General features: G+C 55.1%; 1 protein-coding gene and 1 pseudogene across 1 annotated transcript in view; one reads left to right on the forward strand and one right to left on the reverse strand.

Moving 5' to 3' along the window:
• Nucleotides 1-11,650, forward strand: part of SLC25A29 (solute carrier family 25 member 29) — a 24,232-nt gene that overhangs the window by 4,133 nt on the left and 8,449 nt on the right. The window contains exons 2-4 of the mRNA XM_011375257.1: nt 758-801; nt 10,930-11,013; nt 11,271-11,646. Coding sequence (XP_011373559.1) covers nt 758-801; nt 10,930-11,013; nt 11,271-11,646 — 504 coding nt within the window. The remainder of the gene's footprint in view (nt 1-757; nt 802-10,929; nt 11,014-11,270; nt 11,647-11,650) is intronic.
• Nucleotides 8,909-9,027, reverse strand: LOC111729543 (annotated as a pseudogene).

Here is an 11,650-nt window from a genome sequence, read left to right on the forward strand (position 1 = left end):
GAACACACTGGGATTCTAGGCAGGAGAGCGTGGGTGTCGGCTGGGCAGCTGCTCACCTCGCTGAGCCTCAGCTGCTCCTCCGCGAAGTCGGGTAACAGGCTGCCCAGTTCACAGGGGTGTCTACAGCCCGCACAGCGTGGGGGACTCTGACAAGCGTTGTGAGCTTTTGTCCTCGGAGGGGGGACTGGATTTTGGCGAGGCCTGGACTGCAGAGTGACACGCTGCCCCTGGGCACCAGGCAGCTCCCGTTCCGGGAGGGGTGGTCAGCCAACACCTGCCATGTACCAGGTCCTGAGCCAGCGCTTCCCGGGGCTCTTGTCGGTGGGGAGGGGAAGTCGATGCTCACACCTGGACAGGTGAGGAGATGAGGCTCAGACATGGAGTCCTTTGTGAGCTCAGCCAGCTGGTAAGCGACAGAGGGAAAATTCAATTCTGGATGAGGGTCTGGTCCCAAGTCCAAAACTTCCGGGGCCCCAGCCCGTGCTGGCACGGCTTAGCCATCTTAAAAATGGGACCATCTAAGAAATAGCGCACACAGCCTCCCAGAGGACAGCTGATGTTGTCAACTGCAGTGAGCAGCAGGGCAGAGGAAGAGACGCCGGCTCTGAGTTGGACAGATTCTGGCTTGTCACTCTCACGTGCTCCCCAGCCCCGGACCCCCTCCCCCGCCATGAGGACTAAGGGGCTCATGGGAGGAGCCAGACACACAGCAGGTTTCGGAGGCATTTGGGTCACAAGCCCTCCTTTCTTCCTCCAGGTGTGGCAGGCGTGCTGGTGGGACACCCGTTTGACACAGTCAAGGTGAGTCTCTTGCCACAGTTTTATTCTTAGGCTCTTGTGGAGGCTCAGGCATTGGAGAGGCCTGTGGGTTCTGGGTGGCCGGAAGACCCTTTCCAGTGACCCCCTCAGGAGCACCTTCAGAGTCTTCCCACAGGTTCTAGAATAAAGTAGAATGGGGTTCTCCGTGACACCCTGGGGGCCTCTCCTCCAAGTCTGTCCCTACATCTCCCGGGGGACTGAACTTCAAGGTCTGTCCTGGGGCTCAGCCAGCTGAGCTCACGGGCGGTTTCCCCTTGCCCAGAGCAAAACTCCTTCAGAAAAGTTCTGAGAGAAAATGCAGAAAAGTCCAAGCTTGTCGGAGTCTCCCGTGACCGTGATGTTCTCGAAGCAGCGGTCAGCACTGATGCAAATCTGAGCAGCTGTCCCCTGGGGGCAGGTGCACTTGCCAGGGCTTTGGGGGCAGGTTCTCGGCTCCTCCCCCATCAGCCCCGTACCTCATACCCTGTCGAGACCCAGGTTCTCAAGAGCCTCAGGACGGAACCAAGGAAGTCCATGTTCTCCGCTGGGAATTCCCACTTCAGATTTTCCCATTTTGAGGTTTTACGTCCTTAGACTGGCCAAGTCGGGACGCTTGCTGGCCAGCTTCACCCAGAAGCCAGGGCCGCCGTAAGCAGCAGGGCGCGAGGCCAGACCCGTCTGCTGTCACTGTCAGCACTGACCTTAACACCTCTTCCCACTGGGGCGAGGGCAGAGCGAAGGCTGGGATGTCATCGCCAGCTGGGTTCGAGGTGGCCTTCCTGTCTCCTCATCCTTTCAGGGTCCCGGTGTTCCTTGGCCAAGGAAAAGACTTGTGAGCCTGGGGCCGGGGTTGTCGCCAGCACATGGGGATGGGGGAGGGCCTTGCTCTGGGCCTGGCAGAGGTCCAGGCCCCCCAGCAGAGTAACTGTGGGCCACTCCCTTTATTTGTGGGCCTAGACGTTCTCATCTGCACAGTGAGGGGCCAGGCGAGATTCCTAAGGCCCTACTGGTGCCTGGCGCTCAGTGCTGTAACTCACACTGGACAAAATCCCAGTTCTGGAGAGCATGGACTTCCTGCCATCCCACTGCAGGCAAATTTGGGGAGGAGGTGGGCTTTCTGGCCGTGCAGTGGCCCTGAGTTTCTTAAGGGCCAGCCGAGAGTGAGGGCTGCTGGAGCCTGTCCACACGACTGCCCACGCTCTGCCCAGCTGGCTGCCCCTTAAAGCCTGCCCACAGGCTGGAGCGGCCCAAGACAGCCTGGCAGTGTCCACGTTACATTGTGTTTGTCTTGTGGTCACGTGTCGTAAATGCCTCTCGAAGCTGCGTCCAGCCAAGAAGTGCCTCTGACTCACTTCCTCAGCCCCGCTTTGCAGAGGCCCCTCTGTGCTGTGACTCAGCCCAGCCCAGCCAGGCCTTCTGCAGGCTCCCCGCAGGCTCCCCGCAGGCTCCCCGCAGGCCCTTCGGTCCGTCCCCAGCAGGCTGGGGAACACTCTGCCCTGATGCCCCACTCCCTCTGATCTCCTGAGCTATGACAGACACCCCTGCAGTAATTCGGGTACAGGAGCTTCTCCTTCCACTGGGCTGATGCCCCTGGGTACCCCCTGACCTGGCACCTGGAAGAGAAAAACCCATTTGTGGCTTTTTTTTTCTTTTTTGGCCACTGTGGCCCACCAGCATCACATCTGGGCAAATCTGTCTTAAAGAGCTGAGTTTCTTATTACGAAGGGGAGAAAATCCACCCCCAGTAATCACTGCTGTCATTCAACTCTTGTGACCCCTCTTGTCCCGCCCAGGGGCTCACAGGCTAGTACACTGTGCCGGGCACGCAGCACAAATCATTTGGTTTAATTTAATGTTACAATGGCTATACTTTTTTATTGGCTGTTTTCCATTATAAAAGTTAAGCATTCTCATGACAAGGAAATTGGGAAATGTAGAGAAGCAAATGACTTCCTCCCACCAGGCAAATCGCTGTCACACCTGGTGCCTTCAGAATCCCCTCCTCCACCGTGCTGGGGACACATGTGATATTTTTTTAACTGTTTTTTGTTGTCGTTGTTGTTGTTTTTAGCTTAATTGGCTTTTTTGAACAATTCATGAATTGGGCAACCACCCATCTAGTAAATGGGAAGAAGCTCCCTGAATGTGTTTTAATCACCAGGTACATACTCATTTTTTGGGTTGGCTTTTTGTTACAAAAGTAATGTAGGTTGCAGAAAAATTTTGACCATACTGGAGACTTATAAACTACAAAGAAAAAAACAGTCCTCCATAGTCTTTTCCCCATCCCTTGTTAATGATTTCTGCTGAAAAATAGGAATGTACACAGACCCATATGCATTCTTGCTTTGACAAAACTCGAATCTACTTCGTAACTCTGCAATTGAAATTGAAACTTAATACATATAGAAAAGTGCACACGTGCTAAGTGTACAAATCTATGAGTCATGGGGAAAGAACAAGGCCAGCCCCCCAGAAACGCACGCTCCCCTCACAGCTCCCCTACCCCTCTCCAGGCTTCCCCACGCTAATTCCTAACGTCATAGTCCCTGTGCCTTTCCTTGAACCTCATGTAAGTGATCTGCGCCCCAGATGTGTGAGGGGACACCTGTGTTTCACATTAGTCACGCCGTCTCATGGCCAGGACATTTGACGTTTATTCCTCTAGGCCCATGGGAACAAAATTTAAGTCCAAAGTTTGGTTTCCCTCAGTCAAGCCCACGACCGCAGCCACTGTCCTCAGACACACCGCCGTCACACGTGTTTCTGTGCGAAGGTACCTTTCTGTCCTCATGCGGGGGACGTAACAGTAATCAGGGACACTATGTCCAAGCCCGGCCCTCCCAGGGGAGGGGAGGGGGTGGGGAGGCCGGGCTCTACCGGATGCGACAAAATTCTGTGTTGCTTTAACGGCCTTAACTTTCTGAGCCAGGGGCTGTGTCCGTCCATAGCAGAAGTGTAACTTTGTGGTAAGGGAGTGTGAGCTCCACCCCGGGGACCACCATTCTCTGTCCTTGTGGAAGCAGACCCTGGGCCTGGACCCCACCCGGCCCTGCCCCTCCCCAGCCCTCCAAAGCGCCCTCCAGGATGAGCAGAGGACAGGGAGTGTGTGAGGTCGCTTGCGTCCAGCATGGGTCCTGGGTTGGGAGCCTGGGCAAGGCTGGTCGAGAGAAATCAGCCCCTCAGTATCAGGGAGTCTTCACGATGGGGTACCCCAGCCCCGGGGGTAGCTAGGAGAGTCCTAGGCTTGGGTGACAATGTCCAGTTTTCCAAGGCGGGGCCCTCAGTCCTCAAATGAGATCCTGTCACCCCAGAACGTTAGGACTGTAAACTCTAGATGTTACGAGACATGGGCCAGAGCTCATGGAGGTCACATGTCATTCAGGTTCAACAAGTGGTTTCGCTTTTCTCGGAAAAGTCACCCCTGCCCACCCACCCGGCAGAGTGGCAGCTGGGTGCGGAGGGGGCGGGGTCAGCGGTCGCCGTGGCCGCCAGCTGTTGAGATCCTCGTGTGTGAAGACAGCACATTTTCTGTAAGTGCCTTCGCCCCCTGCAGACCTATTTGTCCTTACCAGCCGCCACCCCGCCACGTCCCTGGAGAGGACAGCCAAACACCTGAGCCTCAGTCTCCCCATCTTTGAAATGAGCGCAACACACCCCCCCCACCCCCCGGCCCGTGATCACTGCGCTCAAGGCCCCTCCCCCGCTACCGGCACAGGCTGGCCCTCTTGCCCTGGTCCTGGCCATAACGGTGATTTCTGAATTGGAGTGGGGACTGGCTCCTGAGAATGTGACTTCCTCTAGCTCACCCCGCACACGGACTCGGGGCTCAGGACAGCGCCCTTCCACTCTGTACTGCATGCTGTGGGTCAGTGAGGGCAGCTGGGCCTGACCCCAGGCCCCAGAGCTGCTGACGTGGTCCCCAGGGAGCCTGCCAGCCGCTTTCCTGTCACCGCTTTCCTGTAACTCATGGCCGCTGTCCTCACAGGGGCTATTGGCAGAACCCGAGCAGGAGCCCAAGGCTCGGTTTCTGACGCCCATTGCCAGATGCCAGCCCCGGATGAAGGGCGCCGAGTGATAGGACTAGGTCAGGAGCCCCTCTGCTGTCGGCCGCGTTTGCCACTGGACGGCGGGGCGGTCCCAGGAGGTGCTCATGCCCCCCGTCGGCACCCTGCAGTGAGGCAGGGGGCTCGCTGTCCGAAGGGTGGGCAGAGCTGTCACGGCCACTGTCCCGAGGAGGCAGAGCGGGCGCCTCCATGGCACATGGTAGAATTTACTGCGGGGTGATTTACTTACAGGAAGACTGGGTTGGAGCGGAACAGACGACCAGCAGATCTGTGGGTTATCCGCTACCAAACCCATTACTGCACCTTTTCTGTAGCATGACTCAGGCACTGACGACTGACAGGACGAAGCGACGAAGAATGCAGCGGCACCGGGGGCCGCACCTCCCGGGGGCCTGGTGACGGGCGACTGCTTAGAGTCGATGCTGTCACCAGCGTCATGCTTATCGCGGCTGTCCTGCCATTCCAGCTGTTGCTAACACTCATGGCTACATTTTAAGAAACACATAATCCACGGGAAGGCTTTGCTCTGCTTGCCTTGCTATGCTTGAGGTTGGTCTAAGGTCACAGCACGAAACTTAAGAAATGAAATGAAATCAGGATGCAGATGGAGTAGGTTTTGTTCACATCTGCATCTGCACACTCCATGCCCAACATCTGTGCGGCCCACGCAGTCTTCTCCGCCATCTTCCCTGGAGTCCCTGGGGCCAGACATCATACGGTGGCCTGCGTGTCTGTCCCATAACAGCAGCACAGCAGCAACAAGAGCACAGGCTACCAGGCATTGGGAAATCCCCAAAATAGCCGAACCCACTTCCCAGGGAGAGGAGTGAGCTGATGACTACATGCACCGGGGAAAGACATCGACCTTATCTGTGACATTTTTCACGTGGGACAGGAGGTCAGCAACGTCAGGAACGTGAGTGCCACGTGCCTGTCGAGTGAGAGTCCAGGTCCTGCTTGTGTGGCGGTGAAATGATCTAAACCATTCTATTTGGCGAGACCCCTTTTCTCATCTGAGCAGCTTCTTGGTTCAGCAAGAAGACGCTCTGTCTGGACCCGTTAGCACCGTTGCCGTGAACTCCGCCGAGGCATGGGTGTCTAGCTCGGTGCTAACGCCGGCATCCTGGGATGAGGCAAGGGAAACAGGCTCTTCCCACCAAGACAGATTTCGAGTCCAGTGGGACTTAGAGCTGATGAGTTTTGAGGGGGTTCCTGGTAAGGTGGCGAAGCCCCATGTACCGAGGCCAGTCCTTCCATAGTGGAGATGGGGTTAGGAGTTTGTGCCACATCCAGGTACCTTGTTTGGGGGCCAGCCAAGCACCTGCCTTTAAAGATTTGTTCTCTTCCTGTCTAATCAGTGTCTAAAACCTTATGTATTGTTTAACACGTGGGTGACAGCCACCCCGTGTGTCTCTGCCCCTGTGTAGGGTGGTCAGTCTGCTCTATACAAAATGAACAAACACAGCCAAGTCTGCCATGCGCAGCACACACGCATCCTAGGTCACCCCAAGTGTGGTAGGCAGTGAGGATCATAGAAGAGCTAGTGCAGTGTCTAGATCAGAGACCTACTTTTTACCAAGTTCAAAACTAAAGGAGGAACCATTAGCTCTGGTTCTGGAGTCACACTTCCTAGGCTCTCGGGGTAGCCTGTCCTATCTGCTTTCCCAGTCAGGTATTGAAGGGCAGCTGTGTTTCTGCAGAAGTGGTGGCCCCAGGAGGAAGGTGTCCCCCACACTGGGTCCTGGTTCCCAGGAAGAGCAGACGGAGGACTGTGAGATGCTGAGTAGGCACTTGGTGGGGGGGGTCCTCCCCCGCAGTCATGACAACGGCACTGGTTTCGTCCTCATTAGCCAAAACGTGCAGCCTGTGGAGTCTGGTGCCTGCCAGGTGTACTGCCCCAGGGGCGAGGGTGTGGATTATTTGCGATTTGAGCTGGGTGGCAGCGGACCGCACTGAGCAGCCAGTGAGCCCTTCGGTGCTGGTTTCTGTCTGTCCTCACACGCAGAGCGTCTGGGCCCAGACTCCAGCAGGACTGACCTGGACCCACTGCAGCTGGCCAGGATGTGTCATATGTTGCCGGTCCAGCCCCCACTCACGTGTCCCCTTGCCTCGTTCGATGTCAAGTTGCTGTGAACAGTAGCTGACGCCGGCCCTTTATCGGCTCTGGCAACACGGCATCAGGCCACAGGTTCTAAGAGACGCGGCCCGTAGGCCGTCCTGCGTCGCAGTCCTGAATGCTGGCGAGGAGCCTCACTGCTCAGTGTGCCCGTCGCCCACCTGTGCAAGGGCATGCGGCCAGCCTTTAAAATGCCAAGCTTCCCAGGGAGGGGAACAGTACCCTCTGCCACTGACGGGGGCGTCTTGTAGGAGGCTCTACACACAGTAGGGGCCAAAGTGGCCTCAGTAGGTTGCCAGGAATCACTAGTGGGAGGAGCCTCGCACCGTCGCAAACACGCGTGCGTTTCTGCAGGGCAGCGGGGCTTGGAAATGATCCTTCTGCCCACCCACTGATGGGAAGGACGTTCTGGCTAGAACCGGCCGCTCCAGTGAGGGCGCCGCCGGCGGGAGCTCTGTCAGTCACTGCTGTCCTGCTGGGGCGTGTGTGCCCCTTCCTGTAGCTGGCACCAAAAGCCAGGGACATTCAGCCCTTTTGCTTTCTTGTTGCCATAATGCCAGCCCATGCCTTCCTGGATTACCAAACCATCTAATGCAAGTGCAGCCCGCCGGTGAGATCCCAAGAGCTGTGATCTGTCCGGCCAGCATTTCTGCTTTCTCAAAGGCAGCCTGTGGTTCGGCTCCCCTGGCCCACGTGCCCCTTCTCAGCGAGGTGATACAATGGGCAGAAGGCCTTGCGCTAAGTGGGATACAAAAGTTTACTGATGTCCCAGAACTCCCACAAGAGCCTGAACCTCTTTCCCATTTCCCGTTGTGGGGTAGGCTTGTCCTTCCTCTGTGACAGCCTCCGGGACAACATGGATCTTGCACACCCACAGGAATCCCAGAGACCACTCTGCAGGGCCCGGACCTTGAACTCTGCAGACTCACTGCCCAGCCTGTGTGTGCTGGGCGGCCCAGGAAGCCTGCAGGCTTCTGTGCAGCAGAGGCCGACACAATGTCATCAGTGTACTGAGGTGGGGAAGGAAGCAAGCCACCATCCCATGGCATGTGCCGGGGCTAGGGAAGGAGTGCTGGGGAGCACTTGGAAGGTGAGCCCCAAGTGGGAACACGTTTTCTACGTTTCTCTGTCATCTTACGTGCACAAGGGTGATGAAGGAACGCAGGCACTGGGAAACGGGGCTTCCCGGGGAGCTGGGGAGACCGAGCGCCGTCGGGGGTTTCCCACAGCCCCGCAGCTTACTCAGTCTCCAGCGTTGCTCACCCATCTCCATTTCCCTGATTCCGGGGCAGGCAGTTGCTCGCTGAACGTCGGGATGGCAAAGGTCTGGCAACGAGGGGTCATTTTTGCAAAAACAGAACGGACTTCATCCATCCACATGTGCCACAGTCTGACACTCGGGTTCAGTCCTTTAGAGTGTCCCTCGATTTTGACGACAGACACGTCAGGGCATCTCATCTCCAGGACTGCCACGTAATTTCTGGACTACGTATACAACGTAAAGAAGAGGCTCAATGTTATTTCTTATTTGACGGTGCTTCCCATGTAACTTCAACACCTAATAAGCCTGGTTTAATATTTCTCTTTTGTAAGGAGAGAAAACAAATCTTTTGAGGTGTTCCAGGAGCCCACTGGAATAACCCAAAGCCACTCCCAGGTTAAGAAAAAGTCTCCTTTCAAACCCCGAGCCCCAGGAAGTTTGTCAAACATACCTGATCAGATGGATCATATTACCTTAGAAACACCGTTATTTACTTACCCAAAGTAGAAATAAAAGATATCAAACATAAGTAGGTGGGGAAGGGAAACAGGAACAGCAAGGTTACCTATTGTTAGTAAACCCTTAGCTTTTAGGATTGAGAAGACTTTTTCTTGACTAATCAAGTATCACATTAAGACAATATAAACCACTAGCTTTTTTTTTTTAATACCTCAGCACCTGGTCTTCCTAGGTGGTCTCCCAGCCAAGTACTAACCAGGCCCGACCCTGCTTAGCTTCCAAGATCAGAGGAGATCGGGCACGTTCGGGGTGGCATGGCTGTAGACCACAAAACTATTGTGATGAAACAGAATCTTTGCTTTCCAGGCAGAAAACTTAACGTTATAATATCTGGAACAGAATGATTCCGGGGAAGCTTTTTGCTTTTAACAGTGAAAGAACAAAACTAATTCTGCATCAGCTTCCTTTTGATATTTAAATTCACTTGCTTCATTAAGTTTATTTCAGTCTTATTCAGCTCAAGCACCTAAAATTTCCTGTCTCAAGGTTCCTTTCCCACAACCCTCCTGCAGCTTTCCCAGTTAACATCAGATTTTGTTCTGTTTTTTGTTTTGTTTTTGTCTTTATTTTCCTCTTTCCCATTCTGAAACAGCCAGCCTCACTTTAGGATAAAATTCCTTTCCTTCAAAAATACCATGCCTTATACTGAAAACACATTTTCCTTTCATCTTAATTAGAATTCTTAACTCTTGGATAACTCTAAAGACATTTCTACTTAAACCAGCAAACTGAAACTAGCTTTTACTTACCAAAGATTAATCTTAGCTCACATGATCCTGAAAAGCATTTGGGTTCATTTCTACATTTCTGAGAATTTTGGAATAGTCAATCCTTACAAGTACTTAGTTGTTTTTAAGCCAATGAAACATATTTCTTTTACAAGTTAGCAGCACCGTCCGGGGGTAGAAAATACACAAACACAATACGTGTAGACACACGTGAACATGCCAACAGCTTTCCCGGCTTCTGTGAAAGCAACAGGCTCTGTGAAGCCCGCTCCCACCTGTCGGCCGGTCCCCGTGCGGCAGAGTTGCAGACATTATACCATAGTTTTCTAGCTTCAGTTTAAGTTTCTAACCCTGGCATCTGCCTCTAACTGGGTGTCGGTGGCCATCTGAGCTTCTCATAAGAGGGGCCAGCCCGGGGCTGCAGCCCTGCACATTCCTTCCTCGTCACAGTGTGCAATGCCTACTTCAAGCACAAGACCGGCCAGCGTTTTCGGGGCAACCCCTACTCGTGGGGTGGTTTTTTTGCATTTACCATATGGGCCACCCCCTCCCCACATAGAGGTAAACAGCCAGCCCGGTGTTTCCCCAGCACGGCCCCCTTACCCATGTCTGGTTCGTTGTCCATCTCCCGGCTGCCTCGCCAACTGTCCAGCAGTGGTGTAATGGCCATCGTACCAAGAAGGTATTTTCAGACCGACAAACAGCAGGCGACTCCACGGAATGTGACAAGTTACGGTGGGGTAATTACGGGAAGATTGGGTTGGAGCGGAACAGATGACCAGCAAATCTGTGGGTTATCTGCTACCAAACCCATTACTGCACCTTTTCTGGAGCATGACTCAGGTACTGACAACTGATAAGACAAAGCCACGAAAAATGCAGTGGCACCGGGGGCCGTACCTCCTGGTGCCCTTGTGACTGTCGATGGCTTAGAATGATGCTATCACCAGAGTGATGCTTATCTTGTTTGTCCTGCCATTACAGCTGTTGCTAACAAATATTCATGGCTGCATTTTAAGAAACATAATCAACGGGAAGGCTTTGCTATGCTTGCTAAGAACAGTGAGGTTGGTCAAAGGTCACAGCAGGAAACTTAAAAATGAAATGAAACCCAGGACACAGATGGAGTAGGTTTTGTTCACACCTGCATCTGTACACTTAGCCTCTGCCTGTCCGCGGTCTCAAGGACCCCTTCCCCGCTCTGGGTGGTTGTCATCAGTGCAGCAGGCTGTCTGATACCCCTCCCTGAAGAGCCAGGGACCCTGGCCTCAAGTCATCCTGGAATTCCAAAAGCCATAGAAAGCTAGTGACCTGGCTCCCCTGTCCTGCTGCTCAGCGGCGGGCCTCCTGGATGAGGCCTGTGCCTGGAGCTAAGTACTGGGCCACAGGTGCTGGTGCTCTGGCTCTGACGTGTCCACCTTTCACCGGCTGGTCTTCCAGGTGCGGCTTCAGGTCCAGAGCATGGAGAAGCCCCAGTACCGAGGGACCTTGCACTGCTTCCAGTCCATCGTCAAGCAGGAGAGCGTGAGTGGCCTGGGTGGTGGGGGCGGGGTGGGAAAGATGGCATCAGAGGGACTAGTGGGCCAATCAGGATTTGGAAAGGGGAAGGTGTAACTGCCATCTCAGAGGGCTCTGGTTCTAATAAAATCCCACTTGATCCCCATGAACACCTGGGGTGGGCGGGGGCTGCCGCCACCTGCATGGACGTTCCCTGGGGAGGTGGACTGGGCCCCCCAAGCACCCAAGCAGGGGTGCCTGATGCCTCTCTGTGCGCCCCGCAGGTGCTGGGCCTGTACAAGGGCCTGGGCTCGCCGCTCACCGGGCTCACCTTCATCAACGCGCTGGTGTTCGGCGTGCAGGGCAACACCCTGCGGGCCCTGGGCCACGACTCGCCGCTGAATCAGTTCCTAGCGGGCGCGGCGGCGGGCGCCATCCAGTGCGTCATCTGCTGCCCCATGGAGCTGGCCAAGACGCGGCTGCAGCTGCAGGACGCGAGCCCCACCCGCACCTACCGGGGCTCCCTGGACTGCCTGGCGCAGATCTACCGGCACGAGGGCCTGCGCGGCGTCAACCGGGGCATGGTGTCCACGCTGCTGCGCGAGACGCCCAGCTTCGGCGTCTACTTCCTCACCTACGACGTGCTGACGCGCGCGCTGTGCTG

Source organism: Pteropus vampyrus, unplaced genomic scaffold, assembly GCF_000151845.1.
Source record: "Pteropus vampyrus isolate Shadow unplaced genomic scaffold, Pvam_2.0 Scaffold268, whole genome shotgun sequence".
In the NCBI taxonomy this organism is placed as follows: Eukaryota; Metazoa; Chordata; class Mammalia; order Chiroptera; family Pteropodidae; genus Pteropus; species Pteropus vampyrus.